This window comes from Squalius cephalus (genome assembly GCF_949319135.1).
Source record: "Squalius cephalus genome assembly, chromosome: 15".
NCBI classification, from domain to species: Eukaryota; Metazoa; Chordata; class Actinopteri; order Cypriniformes; family Leuciscidae; genus Squalius; species Squalius cephalus.
The window spans coordinates 29,833,246-29,859,183 of record NC_137136.1 but is presented as its reverse complement, the minus strand read 5'-3'; the positions used below and the strand labels follow the sequence as shown (position 1 = coordinate 29,859,183).

General features: G+C 36.8%; 1 protein-coding gene across 4 annotated transcripts in view; it reads left to right on the top strand.

The window, feature by feature from the left end:
• LOC307172767 (uncharacterized protein) overlaps positions 1-25,938 on the top strand; it is a 30,613-nt gene that overhangs the window by 3,406 nt on the left and 1,269 nt on the right. For all 4 annotated transcript variants that reach the window (XM_079895356.1, XM_079895354.1, XM_079895353.1 and 1 more), the window contains 7 exons: positions 482-533; positions 6,269-6,345; positions 6,906-7,040; positions 8,528-8,677; positions 11,866-11,920; positions 11,994-12,168; positions 25,657-25,709. In XM_079895356.1, coding sequence (XP_079751482.1) covers positions 482-533; positions 6,269-6,345; positions 6,906-7,040; positions 8,528-8,677; positions 11,866-11,920; positions 11,994-12,168; positions 25,657-25,709 — 697 coding nt within the window. The remainder of the gene's footprint in view (positions 1-481; positions 534-6,268; positions 6,346-6,905; positions 7,041-8,527; positions 8,678-11,865; positions 11,921-11,993; positions 12,169-25,656; positions 25,710-25,938) is intronic.

Below are 25,938 nucleotides of genomic sequence, written 5' to 3'. Positions count from 1 at the left end.
TGATCAAACCTAAATATGCCATGAGTACATTTACACTACCTGTCAAACATTTTCACAAATTTCAGCTGATTCTCTATTTTCTATATTTTACAATGAAAGAAACAAAAACACAAATGAAAGTCTGCGGATAATGTAGTGATCAAAACAAACAGAGACAGCTCTGACATTCATCAACCAACTACACGAGGTGCATCCTGGGATGCTTTTTCAAAAAGTTCCCATGTATGGTGGACACATGATTATGCTTTGCCAATGATTATGATTTCTGTCCAAACTCATTAATTTCAACAAAGTTCAAATGTTTGTTTCATACAGTTTTAATAAAAATTTAGATAACTAATTTCACATTTAAGATCAAACACAAATAATTAAAAATTTGACTAGTAGTGTATCTGTTTTATGGCAACAAGGAACAAAATCTGCAACTAATATTTTACTTTGCATTGTTAAAGGGGGAAAAGTAATTCAGTTTACTTTCTAGCTATTTACAGATAGGAACCAGGAAGAAAAGAATGCTTCAGCTCAATGGAGTGGTAAGGACAAATAACTACACTTTATTTACAGCTGAAATCTGTGTATGTGTATACAATGAATACAAGCTCAACTCATCTGCTGATCCTATTTATTAAGAACACAGCACAAATATTCAACATACACAATCATACAGTGTAAAGCAGTCAGTCGCTACACAGTTTGTTTGTCAATGGAGTCAGCGGGGTATATCTGTTCATCGACGTGTCCCAGAGGACTATGTACCAGAACACTGAAGACCCCAGTAGATTTAGACCTAGGGTGCCCAATCCTGCTCCTGCCAATCGACTGTCCTGCACATCTCCAACCCTAATCAAACACCTGCCTTTCATTTTCAAATGATCCCGAAGACCTTAATTGGTTGCTTCAAGTGTGTTTGATTAGGGTTAGAGTTGAACTGTGCAGGACAGTCGATCGGCAGGAGCAGGATTGGGCACCCCTGATTTAGACATTGACAAACAAAGCAAACGATTTAAGAACATTTCAAAACAAAATCTTTTTTTTCAAGGTATATGTTTAAAGGAAAAGTTGCATGAAGATCCCGTCACACATGGACCATGTGCTAGTTTAGCATATCGCACCTGCTTTAGCATTCAAGACCGACCTAAGCGAGGTGTAATGTTTAGACACACACCGTCTACGTTGTCGTCTGGGAAGAATCACTTTGTTGCCGGCTCATTTGGCAATGAATTATTAACCTGTGAGTTATTATCCACCTTCTTGGATGCATATTTAAGTCAATGGCTCTGACCCAGAGTGCAAACAAACCTGTCCGGAGACAATCTGAATGACACTTCATATACTCCCGCTGTACTAGTTGAAGAAGAGAAGAATGAATAGAAAGAAAGAAAACGAGCACAGGGACTTTACAACAGTCTTAACATTTTATGAACTCTCTAAGGCAAAGAGAGTGAGTATCGTCACACCTGCTCAGAGCCCACTTTATTATTGCGGTGAACTAAATGGCTGTTGCCGTGGTAATTGGTGATACAATGTCCTAATCATCATTAGGCAAGATTGAACAGGCCAATTTATTTATGATGTGGGCCACACTTTGTTCCTACTAGCTTCTGATTGTCTCAATTAGAGCGGCTGCTTTGGCCTGGCAGCGACCCAAAGACTCACCGTCCCTCTGCTCTTTACACAAGCGCCTGCGGGGTTACCAGGGGATACGGCAGGGGCCTGAGAGACACTGAAACACTAGATGAGAGCAGTTGTCTGTCTGTGTTTGGGTTGAACTGAGCAAGGCCCTCGCTTAAACACACTAGTTAATTGAACTCACGTCTGACCCTGACAGCAAGTAAGCAGCTCTCACATCTTGAGGCACTGTTTTCTACTGTCTGAAATACAGTTTCCTATTTATTTTTGCTATTTATATTGTTTATTAAGTTGATTTAAGTGTAAACAGAAAAACAGATTTAGAAACATTCAACATGATCTATCAGTTGCAAAAGCTGTTTAACTAATACAGTTGTGTTTTTGCTGTAATTTATTCAGGTGTCTTAATAATGTAACCAGAGATCTGGGTAGTAGACTTATCATTTTTATTTTAACCACCATTTGAAACATGTTAGTAAGTGTGCCTGAAGAAATACAATTTAGCATACTTTTCAAATTACTGTTTCCTATCTGTCAGTCACTTCAACGCAGATGGCCCCGGAGTCTGTGCAAGTATGCTTTTCCCCCAGTGAGCCTCATCACGCAGACACTGTGCAAGATCAGGGAGAAAGAAGAACAAGTCTTAATGGTTGGGCCAGTATAGGCCTTGGTTCTCGGAGCTCACACTGAAGGCGTTGGCCCCTTCCTGGTGAATCCCCCTGAGGAAGGATCTCCTTTTTCAGGGACCGGGCACAATTTGGCACCTGTGCCCAGACCTCTGGCACCTCCATGTCTGGCCCCTGTACGGGACGTGGAAGACTTCAGTGGGCTTTCACCAGCGGTGATAGACACTATCACTCAGGCTAGAGCCCCCTCTACGAGGCGGGCCTATGCTTTGAAGTGGAGTCTATTCGCTAACTGGTGTGCTTCCCGAGGGGAAGACCCACAGAGATTTGAAAACTCCATCTCTGCTCCCAGTCGCTACGTTTGTAGTAGTTCCTTCCTTTTCAGATAGGACCTACCACTGGGATTTCTTTCCATGTGTGGTACTTCTCAGGTGTTCACAGAAGTGTGATGTAATCTCCACACACTATCCTCCCCTTCGGGTAGGATGTGGACTCTGTGTTTCTTCTCCCATCTGAGAAGTAGACCGCTTCCTCAACGCTTCTTCCTAGATTTTTCCTTTAAAAATAAAAAAGAACAGAAAAGGAAGTGCACTTGTTACATCTGCATTACCGAAACTCATAACACAGTTCAGCTGATTGTGGCATTTAGTATAGTGACCCCTAGTGCCAGTACATCAACACAATGTCGAAGTGACTGACAGATAGGGAACCTCTCTGTTACTATTTTAATCTCCATTCCCTGATAGAGGGAATAAGAGGTTGTGTCCTTCCTGCCACAACTCTGAACTGCCTGCTGAAATGGCCGGGACGCTATCTTGGCTCCTCAGCACAAACCTGAATGAGTGGAGCACACCAGCCTCCTTTTATATACCCGCATGTCGCCAATTCTCATTGGCCTTTTCTGAAGTATCAGAAGTGTTTGGGGCTCCCAAGTGTGACCCCTAATGTCAGTACATTGACACTACGTCTTATCACGTCCATCAGGGAACAGGGCTAGTAACCAAGTCTTTGTTTTTTTTCATCTTTCTCAAGTGTGTAATGTTGCTGTTTGAGTGTGAAAAGGTCTGCAAAGTTACAAAGCACAGTCACAGTCACCTTTATATAGCACTTTTTACAATACAGATTGTTTCAAAGCAGCTTTACAGAGATAACAGGAAAATAATGCAATAAAGTTTGTCTCTAGAAGAAAATGTCACAGTCCAGCTTAAGTAAGTTCAGTGATGGTTCATTTTTGTCAAAAAAAAAAAAAAAAAAGTTATTAATTTAGTTCATTTAGGTATATAGCCGCTCTGGAGAAAACCGTAATGTCATCGTCCATCTCAGTTCAGTTCTCATATAATTGTGCCAATGCAGGCAGATCAATAATATTGTTGAATATTAAATAAAATTTCCCCAACTAAGCAAGTCAAAAGCCAAAGGTGAAAAAAGGCGACAAAGGCAACAGTGGCAAGGAACCAAAACTCTATCAGGTGACAGAATGGAGAAAAAAACAAAAAAAAAACAGGGAGAAAACCATGGGGGAAACCAGACTCAGTCGGGGGCCAGTTCTCCTCTGGCCAACGAACGAACAGTGTATGATAATGATTCAGGCAGCATACTAGGTCAGAAATCAGATTGAATTGGAACATTCAAAATATTATCCAGTTCCATGTGGTTGAAGTTCGGATTCATCACGTTGGTATGGAGACAGGTTTGTTGAGGATTAGTGCCGATTACTGTTGTGTCAATGAGGCCTTCACAGGGGAGAGTCTAGTTGACACAATCTCTGCTGACACTTCAGGGATGCATTGTGGTCATGTCTAGGCGCAGGTCCTCAATCTGATCTGGATACGGCCTGGATCAGGCTGACTACATATGCATTGTGGTCATGTCTAGGTGCAGGTCCTCCGTCTGATCTGGATACGGCCTGGATCAGGCTGACTACATATGCATTGTGGTCATGTCTAGGTGCAGGTCCTCCGTCTGATCTGGATCCGGCCGGATCCGGCTGACTACATCATGCGTTGTGGTCGTGTCTATGTGCAGGTCCACCATCTCCAAAGGGTTATTCTCTATATCAATGAGCACTGTTTCTGCGCTCCTTGAAATCCTTGAGGTGCTTCAATAATTTCAAATATTTAAAGAATAATGTGTTTGAACATTCAAGCATGAAAACCTATTCTTGCAGGACCCTTAAAACAAAATCAAGACTTTGAAAAAGGGCATAGTTCCCCTTTAAAAAGAGTACTTGGTAAAAAAAAAAAAACTGTGAACCCAATGTAAGGATTTCAGAAACACATAATTGCATGTTATTTACAATTAAATGAAAATGTAGTCTAGTTTAAATTAATATGAAATGCAGTTAGTTGAACTTTAGAGTACTTCTTGCCCTTAAAAGACTTAAAGGTACAATATGCAAGAATTTTTTGCCGCTAGAGGGCGCTACATTCCAAACAACAACAACAACAACGGCATAGCTTGATGACGATGTGAAGGAGCGTGGAATGATGGGAACTGTCGTTTTAAACTCCACCGTGGATGTAAATCAGTCAGACGGGAATCGAAAAATCATGTTCATGGATGAGGCTAAGTTCTATTTTTATAATGACATGCTTTTTGTGGCGAGGGGGGCGTGGTTCAGCGCGGTCTGTAATGGGAGAGAGAAGAGACGAGCAGGATGCAAGTAGGTCAAGTGCAAATGACGAACACCTGTGTCTTATTGCTGTGAGCGCTTATAAGCCGCGCGCTGGAACGAGAGAGAGACTGAAGAGAAAATTGGACGCAGCGAAAGAAAACCGGTGGATCCGAGCTCTCATTTTTGAACTGTTTTGTGCCATCTTGGTTGCCACGGTGAATGCGCGTTGTGCACGACTTTTGTTTGTTTTGCTTTATTTTAATAAAGTACGAGTCCCAGTCACGCCGACCCCTGTCTTCTTCCTTCCTGACTCTTGAACCTCATGACACTTTTATTTCATTAAAATGAATTAACCGCAAGAAAAGTAAGGTTTAATAATAAATTGGTTATCATAGATGTTACTGTATGTCGAATTCATTGTTGTGATAACGCGGCACAGTTTTACGTGTTCTAAACAATTGTTGTAAAAGTACATTAGAACATACCCACATAATTTGCCAAAATACTGATTAATCTTTATGTATAACACATGCTATATTTATTTACATGGCCATAAACACCTGACGTGATAAACAATGTCAATAAACTAAACACAAACCTAAAGCAATAATACTTCCCTTACATAAACATAACTATTACTGAATGCTAAATTTGGAAAATATAAAATTAAGCATGCTTTGTCGACAGAACCAGCTGCAATCGGTAAAGAATAATTGTGTTCCATAACGACTGCACGAAACAAGCTAAGTTTGTTGCTTGATAGACGCTACAACTACAACTTCCGCATTTGTCCAGGACTCCACGCAGTACGAGCGGAAACCGAGGGTAACGCGGATATGACGCAATTGACTGGCTCCCCCCTGCTAACGTCCCGTTTCCTTGGTTAAAATCGCAATTTTCTCACGATTAAAAAATTGTTGGAAACATTTGGGATATTGTAAGTAATCAACTTAACAAAATATATAACACTGCCCTTGAGATTATGGGATATTTTAATGCAAAATTCTTACATATTGTACCTTTAAGTACATCTTTATATGTTATTTCATACTTCTTCTATTGTCTTTGAAGTGTACTGCCGCATATACTAACAAGCATTTATGGTAAACTAAAATATGCTTTAAGGTATTTTTTATTGAAACTTGTATGTTTCATTTACACATATTTACACATATTTGTAATTACACATTTGTAATGATGAAGTTGCATCATGATATATCTTCAAATACAGTGTTTTAAATATACTTTTAAGATGTGAAGTAAAATACAATTGAACATTCAATACAAATAAGCACAATTCTTTTTCATAAAGGGTAACCAAAGATGAGATTCATCAGCATGAGAAGATTAAAACTGTTACTGTGTGTGCCACACATTTAAGTCTTTTCCCTATGTGTAGATGAAACCTGTTCCTCAGAGTCGTGTGATAGTGTCTGCTAGATTCCTCAAACCTATCAAAGAACCCTGTGCAATATTGTAAGTACAGTTTATTTCTTTATTTCATAGTCCTTAACTTTAGGCACACTTCAATCAATAATTTTTAGTCAGCATCACTGCAAACCCTTGAAACCTTAGTGTCTAAAAGCAGCATTTGTGGTGAGGTGTTTTTTTTTTTTTTTTACCACATTTAATCAAATATCTCTGTGGGGTACATAAAAGCCTTACCAGTTCACACAAAAATGAAAATTCTTCCATTACACTCCCTCCTGTTGTTCCAAACCCTTTTTTTTCTGTAAATGTTTTGGAGGAATTGTGCAGCTCTTTGCTCACAGTGATAGCTCATAGTAACCACAGCAGCCAAGCTCAGAAAGGGAAAAAACACCAAAAGCACTAGTAGTCAAACTGAAAGGAGGTTGGATGTTTGGGAAGAACTTTCATTTTGATTAACTATTACTTTAAGCAACTAATGAACCAGCAAGTATGTATTTTTGGATGAACGGATGTACTGAATTCATACATTCTGTTTGTTTGTATACATCTGCAGTATTATAAATATACATTTGTAATATAAATGTACATTTTTCCTGTGTCCTCAGTGTTGTGGCAAATGGAGATGTCCAGAATCCAGCAGCGAGGCTTCTGATTCCCAGCCGTGTGATTGACAAGTTTGAGCGGATTCTGGAGATGATCACCGAGAAAATGGGCCTGCGAATTGTGGGTGGTGTGCGGAGGTACATTAAAGTGAATTTAGTTTTTATTAGTCAGAATTCATATCATGGCTTCATATCAATTGGCTTCTAAAGGATTTTTCTTTTTAAATCCAGATTAAAAAACATGCATGCTTCTTTCTTTTTTTTTTTTACTAAAATCAGAGGTTAACTCTTTCAGGCAAATTTGTGCACTTGTAAGAGTTATTATTATTATGATATATCATTTCAGATATTTGCACCTAACAGGGAATGTTCTCAGAACTTTGGCTAACATTCTGGCAAGGGTAACAAAGTTATGAACAAACGTTCTTCCAGTAACATTAATAGAACATTCATTCAAAGTTATCTGATCTTTAAGTTCTCAAAAAGCATAAAAACATTATTTATATATAATCATTACATATACATTGAGTGTTTTTCTTTCTTTCTGAAACGTTGTAACGAAATGTTACTATATGTCTGTCAGAATGTTTAGAGAACATTCAAATGTAATGTTCCAGTAATGTTTCCAAAATGCTAAAATGGAATGTTCCCTTAATATTGGAATAACCAATAAATGTTTTTTAAAACACTTTTTTTTTTTTTTTTTTTTTAAATGAACGTTTTGAATGTTCAGAGAACATTCAGAAATGATGTTTTCATAACTTAAAGGAGAACTTTGAGCTTAACATTGAGCTCATTTTTTTGTAAATTTGGAGTGCTGTCAGTACAGAGAACAACGACAAAAATCGGTGTTGCCTACACCGTGTTATCCTCTTTTTAAAATTTGCACCCTGTTGACTTCAATGGGGCAAGTTTTAAACCTGATTTTAGCCTCTTAACATCCTTGATGTTTCATTACAAGTGCCCAGCCATGTGAGTGATTCCTTCAGAGTCAACACGCGGTGAATCTGACTGCATTAGATGTGCAAGTAGTCACAGTAGTCGATTGTCGAGTTCGGGCGCATGATCGTACGTACTAAACCTATGCGCGTGAACTCGACAATCGATTACTGTGGGCTTCGACCGAAAACAGGATGTAAATACATGTATGTGCGCTGGCTGAAATAACATCATTTTTATTCATATCTTTCACATCTACTGCAGTCAGATTCACCCGCGTTCACTCTGAAGGAATCACTCACATGGCTGGGCACTTGTAATGACACATCAAGGATGTTAAGAGGCTAAAAGCAGGTTTAAAACTTGCCCCATTGAAGTCAACAGGGTGCAAATTTTAAAAAGAGGATAACACGGTGTAGGCAACACCGATTTTTGTCGTTGTTCTCTGTACTGACAGCACTCCAAATTTACAAAAAAATGAGCTCAATGTTAAAATTGACCGGAGTTCTCCTTTAATGGGAATGTTAGCAAAACATTGTTAGAACATATTTTTGTTAGATAAGCTGTAAAACATTTAATCAAAAGTACTTTAGATGATAAGTGCCCTTTCCTCATTTGGGAAAAGAAAGCATTTCTATATCATCTGAGCAATATTTATTTATTTTAGCCTTTAACATCTTTTGCAGCCTGTACACCTTTGAAGGGACTCTCGTTATGGATGGAAAGAAATTAGAAAATGGACAGTTTTATGTTGCTGTTGGCAGAGACAAATTTAAAAAGCTTCCATACAGTGACCTCCTGTTCAATAAACCCATAGGCATAAAGCGAGTGAACGGGTAAGAGAAAGATGCTGCATTTTTCCAGCAGATGAAGTATGTTTTTGGTAACACTTTACAATAAGGTTTCATTTGTTGACATTAGTTAATGCATTAACCAACATCAACTAACAATGAGCAATACAGTACATTTGTTACAATATTTGGACACACTTTATATTATGTGTCCTTAACTTCTGTGTACTTACATCAAAAAATAAGTCAAATGTACTTATTGTGTTCATATTGTATTGCAAAACACTTTTGCTGCTATTGAGGTGAGAAAAGGGTAGGGAAGATTAGGGACAGGTTTGGTGGCATGGATAGGTTTAAGGGTGGGTTAAGGTGTAAGGGAAGGCTCAACAGTGTAATTATATGTGTAATTAATTAGAAATGAATTACAGCTGTAATTACATGCAGTATTTTTTTATATATATATGTACACAATAAGTGCATTGTATCAAATGATAAAATGTTAGTACATAACAATGTTGTTTTTGTCAACGATGACGATAACGAAATTATTTCGTTGACGCACCTTTTTTTATGACGATAACGCGACGATAACTAGCTAAAAATGGCTCTAAGGTGACTAAAACATGACGAGACGTTTTCGAGTTTTCGTTGACGAAACGAGACGGAACGAAAATGATTGAGTCTGACGTTCACAATGCATGTCATTTCTGCCTGTTTTGCGTGAAATCTGTCTGTTTTGAGCTAAAAAAGTATCAGCAATGCTGCCGCTTCCTATCCTTGTTTTGGGTACGCCCACCACCCGGCTGCCGCCATGCCGCACACCAGATTCCACACAACAACAACACACCTGCGGCTGCGGCTAGTCACTCGCCACACATCTTCGATATGAGGCGCCGGACTGGACAAAAGCGAAACGAACTGCGCGAGAGAGACCGAAAGTGCGCGAGAGAGACCGAGTGTGTCTGCGCACGAGAGAGACCCGAGTGTACGCGAGAGAGACCGAGTGTGTCTGCGCGCGAGAGAGACCGAGTGTGTCTGCGCGCGAGAGAGAGTTTAGTAGGCTAATTGGTACAAAGTAATGTAGCATTATTATATAACTTAGATTAAAACATAAATTATAACATAAATTATTTAACTAATTATATAATAAAGCCACAATTGCCAAAGTAAGAATGTTTTTATTCCTGGCTTTTTTGGAGTAAAACTGATTCCACTGTTACCACAATCTGTGTGTAATGTTGTAGTAGCTCAAAGTTTTTTGCTGTTTAAACTGTAAACCATTCCTTTATTACTGTGATTACTGGTGAAAATAGCCAATGTGCTGAAATTTTAGAAGAGCATCAATTCATGGAAAAAATATAACTTGAAATATGGGGATAAAAGGTTTCTGCCCAATGCGACAATGAAGTACAGCTTGGCAGCACTGCATCTCCATCAATGAGAAAGTCTAGTTTATTATGCAAAGGTTTTAAAGGGGTCATGAACTGGATTGTTTTATTATTTTATAATGTTGCCTGGGGTGCCCTTATAATGTTAGTATGATTTTTACATCAAAAATTGTCATCATTTCTAAATAAAAGCCATTTTTCCAAGCCTGATTTCAGCCTCAGATTTGAACGCTCCGTTTTAAGGGGCGTGTCTGCTGTGAGACTGCAGCACAAACGCCCACTGCTGTGATTGGCTGACATGCTTGCATATGAAATAGCTAGTATTACATGAACTCTCTCGAAAAATTTTACAACGTTTTTACTATTACAGCTAACGAGACAAACAAATCGTGAAAAGTATAATTTAAAGCATTATATTTAAATCTATTCCATCGCATGAAAGGTTGCAGCATGATGAGCACTGAGCAGATGACAGACAGTCTGTTGATCGCGTGAATAAAGATCTTATCATTGCAACGCAATTTTTGCACTCTCAGCTCGCGCTGTGCTGTTTGATTGACAGCTTGGGCGATTTGATCGTTCTTTGATCGCTTTCTATATATAATTTAATAACAGTTTAAAAAAGATTATTTTCATAATACTACGAGAAATGATGTGAAGTTGATCGTTTAGTCACTGATGCATAAACAGTATTGAACGATTTTAAGAGAAATATCTGAACTTGAATAATTACACAGAAATCACTGATCGCAGATCAGGCATTAGAATACACATGGTTACTTACATGTTGCTGGCAGATCCGTGTCGGGGAATTGTGATTGACTGATTTAATAAAGTTTAACCATGCTGGAATCCGAAGGAAGCTTATGCAGTCTTCTTCCACAAACAGGCACTGCACAATATTTAGTAAACAGCATGTTTATTGCTTGTAAGTAGCTCGATCCGGTAGCAATTATCATGTCGTCCTATGTTATTTAGCATGTTTGGGCGAATTGGTGGGCGGGGCTAAACAGGCCGTGTTGAAGTAGGCGTTGATCTTCTTTTGTGGAGGCGGTGTTTTATCCTCTTTGACGTCATAGTTCCCCACTTTGAAAAACGAGTCGTTTGCTGAGCCTGATGTCTATAAAAGCTTTTATTGGACTAACAAGGTAGTTTTCAGTTCTGAAACTTACAGGATATTATTATAGTATGATGATCTCTTATATGTCAAAAGCTCAAGGAAATTTTGATTTCTCAGTTCATCACCCCTTTAAGGTTAACTGTTGTTTTATGAATTGCAACACTTGCTACAACCTGTCAAACCTAAGCCCATTTCCAATACTTTTTAACCTAAATTAATTTGTTAAAGACTACTTTTTTTTTTTACTAAAATTGACTAAAACTTGACTAAAACCTTTTTGCGTTTTCGTCGACTAAAACTTGACTAAAGCTATCAAGTTTATAAGTGACTAAAATGTGACTAAAACTAAAAAGCATTTTCGTCCAAAAGACTAAAACTAAGACTAAAACTAAAAGGGCTGCCAAAAACAACACTGGTACATAAAGACACCTAATATAAAGTGGAACCCAATATTTATTAATCTTTGTTAATGTTAGTTAATAAAAGTTATACAGTTGTTCATTGTTTGTTCATATTAGTTCAAAGTGCATTAACTAATGTTAAGAAAAACAACTTTTTATTTCAATAATGTATTAGTAACATTAACTAAGATTAATAAGTACTGCAGAATTGTTGTTAATTCTTAGTTCATGTTAACTAAAGTAGTAAACCAATGTTATATAATGAAACCTTATTGTAAAATGTTACCATGTTTTCAAACAGAATGTAATTAAATGTGATTTTAGGTCAAAAGCAGCGTCATTACCACCTATATACAAATACAGACGACAAAATGGAGATGTGAGTACAAAAACAAAAAAATAAAAGATTTTGGGCATTCATTTGTTAAATCGTTGAATATTTCTGTTGTCAGGTGGGGAACCATCATATCAGTAAGTCTGATTGTGGACAAGAGAAGAGCAGTCCTTCGGACCAGACCTCCAAAGAACAGCTGTCGGCTATGGTCAGAGAGATCTCTCAGGCCAGACTCATGAGCATACGCAAGAAGAGGAGCGAACTCGCAGCATCTATCGAGGCTCAGGACGATGGTAAGAGTCACACGTTTAACCATCAGCAGAAAATCTGAAATTAATGAAAGCACAAACAATCAAGAAATTCATACATTTGTCTGTCCAAAACAGGAACACAGCATGCACAACTACATACACTAGCGTTCTAAAGTTTGGGGTCGGTAAGACATTTTTAAATGTTTTTGAAAGAAGTCACTTATGCTCACTAATGCTGCATAAAAAAACAAAACAAAAAAACTGTAAAAACAGTAATATTGTGAAATATTATTACAATTTAAAATAGCTATTTTCTCTGTAAATAAATATATATATAAAAAAAATGTATTCCTGTGATCAAAGCTGAAGTCTCAGCACCATTACACCAGTCTTCAGTCACATGGTCCTTCAGAATTCATTCTAATATGCAGATTTTCTGCTTAATAAACATTTCTTATTATTATCAATGTTGAAAACAGTTGTTCTGCTTCATATTTTTGTAGAAACAGTGATAATTCTTTCTCCAAGATTTTTCGATGAATAGAAAGTTAAAAAGAGCAGCATTTATTAGAAACAAATCTTTTGTAATATTTTAAAGTTTTTTTGCACAATTTTTGAACAATTTAATGCATCTTTGCTGAATAAAAGTATTAATTTCAATAAAAAAAATCTTACTGACTCTAAACTTTTGAACAGTAGTTTATGTACACTGTAAGAACAAATGTACATTTAGCATGTCACTAGCCGCGTTTCCATTACAGATTTGCGCAAATGTTTTGCGCTATTATCTAAATATCGATAAAAAACTATTGCGAAATGACGGCGTTTCCATTAACCGATGTTATGCGACTAAAACGTCTTTTTTTCTCTCGCGATAAGTCATTCCAAAAATCACGGCAACGGACGTTGGTTATAATATCACAGCCACCGCATTAGACATTATTATTATTATTAATGGAAGGAGACGTGGCGTGTTATCCAAGCATTAATGGCAGGGAAAGACCCCCGAACGACACATATAAGGAGTTTCTTCTGGGTGTTTCGCCCTCATTTCTGCTCCGATTGTGGCATTTCTTTGATATTTAGAATCCAGTAGCCTATTCCTATAGGCTAATTATTGTTTCTTTTATGAATTTAATAAAGAATTATGTCTCGTATTCTGTCCAAACGATCCATGTAGGCTACTTTTATTTGTTTTTCCTTTTTTAACCCCTAATTGAAAAACGAAAAATGAACGGTTGTTGTCTTTTTAAAACGCAAAGTTGAACACCAAAATTTTAATTTGAACTGGCTACACCAACTGCTGTGCTTTGTTTATGACTTTTTGCCCCTTTATTAAACATTTAAAATATTCACAAATTAATATGGAAAACATGTCGATTTTACTGGTTTTCTAAGGCCAAATTAGAAACTGGAATTGATGTCTTTCCCGCAGTGCTGAATGAGAAGAGCCATTAATATAATTAATAAACTATTGTTTTCTAAGTGTGGGCTAAAATCACATCTCCATCTCCGCTGTTAAGCAGATGCGCTTTTAGAGAGAAATGCAACTTTCATACGGATTAGCCTACATAAACAGAAGGTATTAGCTTTCGATTCGAATTTGTTCGTTTTAAAGTGGACATTTCAAGCTTTAGCCTACATATATTTTGTTTCAGTTCTCGCGCTCCAGTTTACGGAGATCATGAAAGTGCGTCTGATTGTTTCTTTTATTTTACAAAAGCACAGCGTTTTCTTGTTATTGTGAGTTTACACAAATAAAAGTGGTTGAGAATAATGTATTATTATTTTCTGTCTGACCAGAAATGATAGAATATTTTAAGTTGTTTCCACTGTTGATAGGAAAATGCAAGTGTTCGCGCTCGCGCCTCCGTGTCATGCAGTGCGCGCTCCACGCTCAGCTTTGTTCCTTTTTTGCAAAAAGCGTCTTCTAAATATAGCCTATTACATGTTATAATAAAATAATATAAAATTATTATTATTTGCGTAGCTATACATGGACTTCAAACACACTGCGTCTTCTAAGTCAGGTGACTGTAAATGCGCAAAAACTGTTTCCATTGCAGTTTTGCGAAATATTCCTTTTTCGAATTGCCTGAAAAACCACCTCATGCAAGCGTAAAAACTTTTTTGCGATAAATGGGAGTTTTTGCGAAATTGACGTGTTTCCATTAAGCGTATTTTCAATTCGCAATTTCAATTTGCGCAATTTGAAGGGTAATGGAAACGCGGCTACTGTCTCATGACAAGTGTGATGAAATGGATCAACATGAATAGGTTTAACTGCAGAATATTTGACTGGTTTAAATGTAATATGCATATTCTATCACTATCAAGTCAAGTCACCTTTATTTACATAGCGCTTTTTACAACACAGATTGTTTCAAAGCAGCTTTACAGAGATAATAGGAAAATAATGCAACAAAGTTTGTTTCGGCTGTATAGCAGATCTTGAAGAAAACAGCGTCATAGTCCAGCTTAAGTGAGTTCAGTGATGGTTCATTTCTGTTCATTTATTAATCTAGTTCATTTAACTATACAGCCGCTCTGGAGAAAACAGTGATATCATCATCCAGCTCAGTTCAGTTTTCATAAAATGGTGTCAATGCAGGCAGATCAGTGATATTGTTGAACATTAAATGTCCCCAACTAAGCAAGCCAAAAGCTAAAGGCAACAGTGGCAAGGAACCAAAACTTCATCAGGTGACAGAATGGAGAAAAAAACCTTGGGAGAAACCAGGCTCAGTCGGGGGCCAGTTCTCCTCTGGCCAACGAGTGAACAGTGTATGATTATGATTCAGGCAGCATTACAGGTCAGAAGTCAGATTGGATCGGAACAATCACTATCACTATCTAGTTTTTGTTGTCTTTTGTGCAGAGGAACCCAAGTTTCTCTGCAGCCACTATTGTCTGGATAATGATGATGTAATTCAGTGATGCTTATGTAATGCGCTTCCCTGTGTGTTCAAGAGATGGCACTGGTGCTCTGTGAGTGTGTTGCTCAGGCTCTTGCTGTGGGCATGAGAGGGATTACATCATCATCATCATCGTGTGTCTTCAGATTGCAGCCGGCGGTGTGCGATCAGCGCCATGCTTGACTGCACATGTCTCTTTTCAGAACATCTCACCGAATGATGACATTTCAGTGCAAAAAGAGCCCTTGCAGAGATCGCCTGCAAATGCTATTAGTCACGCTCCAGATTATGAACGAAATTGATTCATACTTAAATTGATGTGGTGAAAATAAAGCTCAGGAATAAGAGGTTTGGTAGTGAGGAGGTCACATATTGAACAGTGTTTGTAGTTAGTGTTAGTGTAGAAGCGTCTCTCCCTCATTAGCACTCGAGGTCTTGCTGGTACCCAGGTGTCTGAAACAAGCCTATTAAATCTCCATGGCGATGACATCAACAAAAGCACATCTCTTCTCTTCTTTTCTTGGGCCGAACAGAATGTATTTCTGTGTGAAAACTGTTCTTTTGTAATCTGTTTGTTGGACATTTGTTCTGTTTATTTCATGAATGAAGACTTTAGCCATGACTTTAATTATTTCCAGGAACATATTCACCAAGGTCATTTTGGTTGGTGATTTGAGTGTGATGACATAATCAAGCCATTAAACAAGTGGTAATAGTGAGTCAGTTTGACCGTATCAAATTGTAAATTAATGAAGTTTCCATTGTCACAGGATAAATGTCTCCATTTGATTCCTTCATGCAGCATATATGATTATAGAACCAGGGAGTTTAGTTGCATGATGTAATTATCTGCACTGACTAGTCTTATATCTCAATAGAGCTGGTTGTATTCAGTCGTGTAGGGCAGCATTCTGCTCATTTTGGCTGCTAATAATTGAGGTTCAGGAATCAGGATTTTATTAAAGTCTGTTATTTGTCATCAGGCAGTCTGTGATTAAATTTAATGCTGAATCTACTATTAAGGTAAAAGTGTGGTTGAAGTGACCAGCAAAAATCCATTGCTGTAAGAATTGTCTTGACATGGGTTATTTTAGAATAGCAAAATAATGTACACATAGCGTCAGCATTGTTACAAATCTGTATAAGATAATTTGAATTCAAAGGCAAGAGATCAGAAACATCACATTTTGTCTTTGAACATGAAATCAAAATGAAAATTTTTAGTATTTGCTTTCTTAATACATGTTCCACACAAAATGTTTAGTTTTATAATTTAAAATGAGTTTAAAAGTGTACTACTAATTTTTCTTAGTCAATATGGCAGTCTTGTACTTGTACTGTAGCTCAAAAAGTAATGGGAATAGCAATGCCAAGGCCAATAAACGGTATACTGTACATTCAGTGTAACGCAAGTTGCTTTGGATAAAAACGTCTGCCATTTTGCAACATATAAATTATTCAGTTGATACAATGCAATGATTGTGTGCATACATGTTTTTTTTTTTATGTACTTATATTTAAAAATCAAATACCAGCATGTAATTAATTTCTCTAATTACATCTACATTGTTATCCTTACCCTTTAACCCACCTATGCCACCAAACCTGTCCCTAACCTTACCCATATCCTACCTATAGCAGCACGCTTTGCAAACAACATGAACACAATATGTACATACCAATGTTTTAAGTATTTTTGTAAGTCCATAATAGTTAAAGACACTTATATAAGTGTGTGCCTTAATTAAAATGACACATCCATTTTAAAATGCCAATGAATCATAAAGACTGTTTTGCTCAGAATAAAGCTCAGTCTAAAAGCGCAGCTCTCAACGCAGGCAAAATATTTTGTACGTCTTGCACTGATGAATATCCCTCTTTGATAAATAAACTGTGCATTAAAAGGCAGGAAATTATGTGCTGGAATATAACACTACATGCATACATTTGAATATCAATGATTTGTGAGGATCTGACACAAGGGAGTCTAACAGATGGCATAAGTGTTAAGTGAATGTAGGGCAAATTCTCCAATCACATGGTGTAATGAAGTCAAAGAGGAGAGTGAGGATGTGTGGCTGTGTTTGAGAGAGGGAAGGAGGAATCAGGGGGAAATTGCTGTGGCTCCGTCCCACTCCAGTAATGACAGGGAGGGATCAGAGGAGTGTAGAGACGTACAAGAGCCGCTGATGGCTTTCACAGTTCAGTATCTCAGAGCTCCTGGTGACAATCCATCCACAATACTGTAATAATGCTGAAATAGGCCATTAAGGTGCCTCTCTGTGCCTCACTTCACTGATCAGAACGTGTGTGTGTGTGTGTGTGTGAGTGTGTGTGTGTGTGTCTGAGGTCTTTCACCACCTCCGAACCGACTGAGATGTGACAAGTGCTAAAGTCTTGCTCGCTTCTAATTAGATCGTGGCCTGCAGTGATGGCAGTAATGCAATATCTGAACCAGAGGTGAGAGACAAGAGAATAAAAGAGGATTTGGAAGAGGGAGTCAGAAATGTATTTTTCTTGTCACATTGTCTTTTCCTCCCGTGTCCTTGCCAGTGTGATCTCATTAGTATTAGATGTACCAGAATGTAAACTGTAGTAGTGCAGTAATTATTTTTTATGCAAATAATATACTATTAATCAATAATAATATCACATCACCGCTTCTAAAACATAACAGTATGAATGTGCAGCTACTGAGATGCACAACTGAGGGTGAAGTTGGTGGTGTTTTTTAATTGTAAAAAACTTGATCCTATCCTACCTTAATATTCAGTGAAATCTATTAGCAAGAAATTAAAAATCTGTTTGATTGGGCAAATTGTTTGACCTTGTTGATGACAAGGAAAGTGTTCAGGAAAACCTGTTTTTAGAAATTACATACATTACACATTTCAGCTGTAAAAATAATTTAAATTCTGTCATACAAATAGTTCATGTTATTACTTGAAGCAAAAATATTTAAACAATCTAAGCACTTGTTTCATCCAAATTTTTGAATGAATCAGTTGAGTGAATCATTCAATGACCCTCTTATAAAGACAGGCACTTGTTTTCGTTCCTGTATGAATCAGTGACTCCGTCCATCTCTGAGTAGGTACTTTTGATTATGTAATTCAGACCATTAAAAAGTATGTTTTACAGTATATGGGATGAATTTGTGTGGTATGAATGTAATCCGGATGTACTGCATTCATCTTCTTGTCATTGTCATGTGACCTATTGTACCAGAATCAGTTTTGTTGCATCACTGCATTCACAACTCCTCTCCCTAGACTTCATCGGATAGTAAAGTGTTCATCGTATGCGCACTTCAGAATCTCTGCAGAAGTAGTTGATCGTCATGTCCCCTAAAGGACCGCCGCCCTGCATTTCTCTCGTAGCCGAAATATGCTGACTCACTCCATAACCTGTCCATAAACAATCAGTGTACATTTCTGAGAACATATTTTAACATCCTAAGTATGTATATTCTGTATATTTTTTAATAAAACCATAAAAGTTTGATGATCAAAAAGCCCATGATAAATAATTCAACCCCTGGGTTGTTATGTCTGTCCCAGGAGCTGGGTTAAACAAAACTATACCCAAACACTGGAAAAAATAACCCCCCAAAAAATGACCCAAAAGGCTCAACCCAGGATTTGGGTAGAAAAAAATAACCCAAGATTTTTTAGAGTGCATGTTCTTTTTTAGGGGCTTCGTACGTTTCACCTATATTTCTAGCCCAAAACTAACTTTTTTCTTTCTCAACTGTTTATGCTCACTTAAGACAACTGACTATGTTTACTAGGATACTCGCAGAGATGGTAATTTTTTACATACTTTTGTGTGAATTTGTCCAATCAAGGTCAAGAAGACGTGAAAGAGAGTTCAATTTACTATTCATGCACTGTCTGAGACGCGGCTTTCTAGGTGCGCACTTCGGATGTTTAAACTTCCCACACATAGCGCAAAAGTCACAAATTACACTTGAATATTTACATTTGCTTAAACACTGGCCCGTCAACTGTCCAGAGAGTTGCTCACATTTGCTCACGTTCATGTTCTCACAACATTGCATTGTTAGAATTCATAAAAATGTTACTGGCCAACTGGAGATTTGCATTTCATATACTCGCCAAAGCAAATTTTTTACTCGCATTTGGCATTTGGTGAGTGTTAATTTTAGAGCCTATCTGTACTGTTTTACACTGAAATTTGTTTTTGTAGGATTGCCACTCAGAAATTGATAGTCATTTTCCAGAAATGTTTACAAAGGACGGGCAAGTGAAACAAAATTTTTAAAGCAGAAAGACTAAAGACTAATACTCTTAATTTATTCACAACTTTGAAAAAATATTTTTAACAGCGTATATGACTACTGTGAATTCGGACATACTACTCTTTTCGCATACTGTTTTTCACTTACAATATAGTTAAGAAATATGCATATTTTGGATGCTGCTGCAGCCTTGAATGAATCAGTTAAATCAATGATTCAATGACCTGCTCATAAAGTCATTTGTTGCCACCCACTTGTATAACTATGTACCTGCAGAAATGGTCACTATAAATGCTTACTCTTCTCTGTCTGCTGACTAAATCATAACATATTGTTTTATGTCATGCATGAAATATACATGTTTACAATTAAGCCAAGGCTGAGTTAGAGTGTGGTTTTGAACCAGGCCCCTTGAAATATGATGTTTTGGAGGAACTTTTTTTTCAACTGTCTGTTGAAATTCTTCTGAAAGAGGCTGCTGTACATGATTGGTTGAGATGATGGCCCGTGTAACAGTTGCTGGGCGGAGCTTGGACAGTTGCCTCCATGGGTTTGCTGCTAACTGGTAACAGCGCTCTTATAGGATTCTCCTGTCTGCCTCTGACAAATCAACAGAAATGCAAGAAAACACGCCAGCGAATGAAAGTCAGCACTGATTATCCCTCCCCCGTTTTTTGTACGCACTTAGACAAGGAGGAGGTGGTAATCGGTGCGATTTTATACAGTCCTCCCACCAAAAGCATGGTGATTTATTTTTGTCAGAAATGGCAAATTGCTTTCCACCAAAACTGTGCCTTAAAATATTCCCAATTAAGCCTCATTGCAGAGTGATTCGTACTGATTATGTAGTGTCGATGCCATTAAATAATCAAAATCCCTGCAGTGACTTCTATTGTGAGTTATATCAGCTTTACATCACTATTATAGGTGAAAAAATTGCTTCTTGAGAGCTCTGCTGTCATCCAGATGTATGTTAAGACTATGACTATAACATGTGCTGATGTATGAGGTTAGGGGTCTGTTTTAAAGTTTGTGTATTTGTTCTCTATATATGTTGAGACCACAATATAATAGAGATATTTGCACTTTTACTTTGGTACTAAGCAACTATCACTCGCATTTTTTTTAATCGCAATGCAATTAATTACACTATAGTACAAATCTTGAAATGTTTGCACAATTAAGAGCCACAGATCATCATTGTGTTTATTTGCCCTTGTGCTTTATAGAGGCATAACAAAACACCTCACATTGAATAAGTCTTTTTCATTGTGCACATTCCTTCAATAAGCCTGCCAGTAGACTGAAGGTAACACATGTCTTTTTAATGTCACTATAGAAGCTTTAGTGTTGGTATATCGTATGGCAGACATAATCAAGTATAAATGCATTGCCACACTGTCAGGTTTTTGCTTAAAATTCCTTTTAAAGATTAGACATGATCCATTTTTGGGAATGATAAAACTGTCATTTTGGTCATTGTTGCATTTCAAGGCTTCCGCCCACTAAGAAATCATGTCTCTGTTGGTTTTCTCAGTTTTGCCTTCTATTCCTTCTGTTTGCACAATCTTTTCATAGTTTAACCTTGTGAGAGCAATTTGGTGCCGTCAACATCACGCAGTGAAATGAAAAGCTCCTTTAGCTGGTAAATTTAATCTACGCAAGGTCAGTCGCAACTGAAGTTGGCCGTTTGGTTGATCTCTCATCTTCATTTGTTGTAGAGGACAGAGTTACAGCCATGTGTTTATGACGCTATGGTAGCATGTGATTAAAAGCGCACTCATTAATCTGGCAATCAGCGTGTTAAAAGCTGCTTTTATAAGCAAACAACAAGATTTAATATTTCCCCCCGGCCCTAACAGAAAAAGGTGACGCTGCCAAAGCGAATTAGCCAATCAGGACGTCTTCTTAATGCTTCACAGCAGTCTTCACTTATGAGGGAAAAACAAATGCTGGAACTGCACGTCTGAGCAGACAGGTCTATCTGTAAGCGAGCGTGTCTGAGCCCTGTGCTGTTTTCGTGTCACTTCTTCATGAATTGCCATAAAAACATTACATCCTTATCCTGCTTGCCAACCATCCTGTTTTATGATCCTTTGAAGGAGGCTTATTGGATTAGGAGAAAGAAATAATATTTTGTCGTTTTAGTCGGTAGACTAAATGTAGAGCATGTTGAGAAAACACATTTCTGCACATTTATAGAGTTGCGCTTGACCTGAGAGATTAACAGCTTTGAGGGGTTGATGTGTGCAATATCATTATTATTCTGGTTTTATTTCTACCACTGTTCCTGCATTATAACTCCATTAATGCCATCAGAATAAAAGTAGATCAAACTAGATTTTACAGTTTTTCTGAAGACAATACTGGTGTGTTGTGGATGGTTTCCAAGGTGATGCTGTGCTGTTGCTAAGGTGCTCTGGGTGGTTTCTAGGGTGATACTAGGTGTTTTCTTCCAGTCTGGTGTAAAAATAGTCTCTGTGATCATTTTGTTTTTAGATTTGTCTTGTATTAAGGAACACACACTTTACATTATCTGCAGTAGAATGAAACGACTATTAAAAGCATAATGTAACCAATGCTCTTGTTGCTAATAGGCTAATATTTGTTCTATAAAAACTCAGTGTAGCTTAGAAAACCAAAGAATGGAGAACAGTGGGCAGCTTCACTACAAAGAGAGATGCTTGAACACTATCACAAAACAGCGAAATGGATCACACGTACCACGTTTCATCAGGTAACATTCCGTCGGTATTAAGAATTAAGAGTATGAAAACTTTTGAATGGGTTTTCTTTAATAAATTCAGCCCACTGTTTTGTCTGTAAACATTTGTTATGTGAAACAGCCTTTTAAATTCAATTAAATACACATTTATTTGTATAGTGCTTTTCACCTTTCAAAGCAGCTTTACAGAAAATTTAGCATTTTGACTAAATCAAAAAACAACATGCAATTTTTACCATCCCATTTATTTTGCTAAAATTATTATCATTTTGCAGATACTGCATGGTGGATGTACATATATGACCTGTAAATTCTTAATACAATAAATAGTTAAACAGATGAACTGTTTCTGTCATACATATTTCATATCAGTTTTGATGAGGTTAAGAATGTGATTGGTTGCCTCTGGAGCAGCACATGTTTTTGTCCTCATTTGCATAAGAGCAAAATCATTCAACGCTTTTGATGCCAGGTGCATGCATACCAATCGCATTTGCACATTTTATTACCATATTCTTATGTTTGGCTCAATTGCTTCTGCTGTAATTGATTTGCATCAGATTCAATATGCATCATGTGGTCTAAGAACGAAAGTAAAGCTTGTCACAAACAGTGATGTAAAGCAGAATTCATGACAGCGGCGCGACTCTGATGCTCCGTCTCGTGGGTCGTGTAGTTTGCTTGGTAACATGTATATGAGAGAAAGCTATAGCGAGCTTTAGGAGGTCTTTATTAAAATAATCCATAAATACCTCCTCTATAGCGTGTAAACAGCAGGACTTATTCTTCTCCGGCCCGCGGGAGTTAAAAAGATTGGCCCAGTGCCTAGCAACCAATGACTGCCTTAACAGCTTCACATGTGTGAGTTCTTCACATCACCGCCGGAGCCGGTCCTTTGTGTAAAATCGTCCGAGAAATGCTGAACATCTGACACGGGTCTTTCAAACACACATCTCACTTGTAGTGCTGCTTTGTTTACTTGTCACCGTCTTTAGTGAAAGAGTGCTCAGAGTTTGTTCTAAACCTCTAACACTAAATGTTAAAATTCTGTGGTTGATTCTGCCTGAACCGCTGAGACTTTGTTTTGTCATGGTTATGTGTCAGTTATGGTTATGTATGCTTTAGATTACTGCTTTTTGTAAACCTTATTCCTTTTAGAAAATTTAACACCTCAGGTAAAAGCTTTTTTTTTTTGTTTTTTTTTTTCACTGGTCAATGTTGAGATTTTGGGCTATATTTGGCTTTTCATAACGTGTTGTTTCAGACTATATGGAAAGGAAACATTTAAAATACACTTTTAAGTGTATATTTTATTGCACTTATATCTATTTGCAACTGTAGATTTCAATTACAACACATATATTTAAAGTCAGAAATATCCACTTTAGCAGCACTTACACCAAATCAATTCATTTGGCGTTAGCCTGATTTGCATTTCTTTTTTTTTTTTTTTGTGAATAAAAAGAGATATCTTAAATCCCCTGTGTAAAACCTTTAAGCCTAACATGTCAACAAAATAAAACAAGAATTTTAAACCTATAGCTTCCTCCAGTGTTGAGATTTCTCTTTTGGAAATTAATTAAATAATGCCTCATTTGCATATTTAAACATAACATTTCAGAAAACTTGTAATACAAAAAATTTTTGCAGATACATTTTAAAAAAATGGATAGTTCACCCAAAAATAAAAATGCTGTCATCATTTACTCATTTTGTTCCAAACCTGTACAATTTTCTTTCTTCTGTTGAACACAAAAGAAGATATTTTGACTAATGTTAGTAACCAGACAGTTGACGGTAGCCAATGATTTACATAGTTTTTTTTTTTTTTTTTCTACTATGGAAGTCAATGGCTATCGTCAGTTGTTTGATTACCAACATTCTTTAATTGTTTGATTATCAACATTATTTTGTGTTCAGCAGAAGACAACTTGAGAGTAAGTGATTTTTATTTTTGGGTGAACTAACCCTTTAATGTAACCAATCAACTGCGAATGTATGTTGATACCCTACTGGAGTATGTTGCCGTAATATTTAAGTTTGACTGTCTCCTCATGTCAAAGTTATATTTCCATAATTGTGATTAGTCTTTGCATTTCTTGGACAGTTTATAGCTGTCTTTACACTACACAGTGACATACAGTGATTAGACGGCAGAAAGCAAGACTGAAGACTAATTTTATATGCAGAGAAATAAAACTTACTAACAAACACTAGCTGTGTTGGAAATGAAGGCTTAAAAACAGGCGGCAAAACTTGAGTCATTTGAGTCAGGCTTTATACCCCCTCCCCCTATCCCCCATCCAACAGCCTTTAATGAAGGCAGGTTTTAAAATGTTATTTAATTTGATTTAGCATTTTTATGAGACGAGCCCTTCTCTCAATCACATTTAACTGTTTATTGTTACATTAGCGGTCCTGCTTACAGTCTGGGTTTTGGACTACAGTTAATAAATGTGAGCGATTTCCATAAAATATTCAAAGAAGCCCATTATTGCTACGGCGGCTCATCTCTGCTGCTAAACTTCAATCAGTTTTGCATTTGAAACGCATTAAATGCCTGGGTGAAATGCTATCATCTGCACAGCAATATTTTTATAGCCGCTATTGGGGAAAGCGTGAACTTATATGAGGTGCATTAATTCAGCTGTTTAATTATTTAGAGTATATTGATTTCACACAATGTTTGGATTTATTGCTCATTAAGTATTTAAAACACTCGTGTAATTTTCTTGTTTACTAGAGAGTACAATGGTATGACTGCAAATCTTGCAAAAATAATTACATCGAACCATTGAAAGCTAATGGTCATTTTAAAACTCTGTAATTAATTAATGAGAGATTTTAATAAGAGTGGGACATAGGCCTCTTTCTGTGCATGCTTGTTGGAGTTCTGAGGCTAAATCTACAATATCTGAGTACCATTTTAACCTGTAATGTTGTTCATATTGGTCACCATTGATTTCACCAATAAAATCACAAACTTTCATTAATGAATATCACAGTATGTTATATAACTAGGCCTATATATGAATTTCTTTATTTCATTTTTGGCCATTTGCTAATTTTAATGATACAGTTAATATTAAAACTTTAAGGCATGAAAGCCATTCTCCATCTTTTTTTAAAGTTTTTATAGAAGCATCAAATTAGGAGGTAACACTTTACAATTTTTAACATTAGTTAATGTGTTAACTAACATTAACTAACGATGAGCAATACATTTGTTACAGTATTTATTCATCATTGTTAACATTAGTTAATACATATGTAACTGTTCATTGTTTGTTCATGTTGGTTCACAGTGCATTAACAAATTTTAACAAATACAATAATGTATCGGTAAATATTGATATTAACAATAAATAAGATTAATAAATGCTGTTCTTTGTTCTTTGAATTGTTCTTTCTTAGTTTGTTTCTAAGAACACTTTATAAGTTAACTAATGCAGTTAAGTAATTTTAATAAATGAAACCTTATTGTAAAGTGTTACCAGTTAGGATTTAGATGCATGATCAGATGTGTGTTAAGAAGTAGTAACTATTGACCTGCAGCAATTACTTTGTAGTTTTAATCCTGACCAATGGATGGCGCTGCTGTTTTATCTGTTATGTTTGTGTTTGTGCAGATGATGGAGAGGACAGAAGTGCAGAGAATGACAAGTCTTCACCAGTCAAGCAGGTGAGATGCTCTAACCTCATCATGATCTCTAATACTCTTACTAGACAGGCATAAACCCAGTCTGCACACAAATGGTTCATTTCATAACAGAGTTACTCAGAAAGCTTTTCAGCCTTTGCAAGAATATATATATATACCCCTAAACCTTCCCATTACAGAAAATGTTCTTCATTTTTAGATTTTTTAAAACACTTTGGTACATTTAGTATTTAGTATGATTTATTAGCTG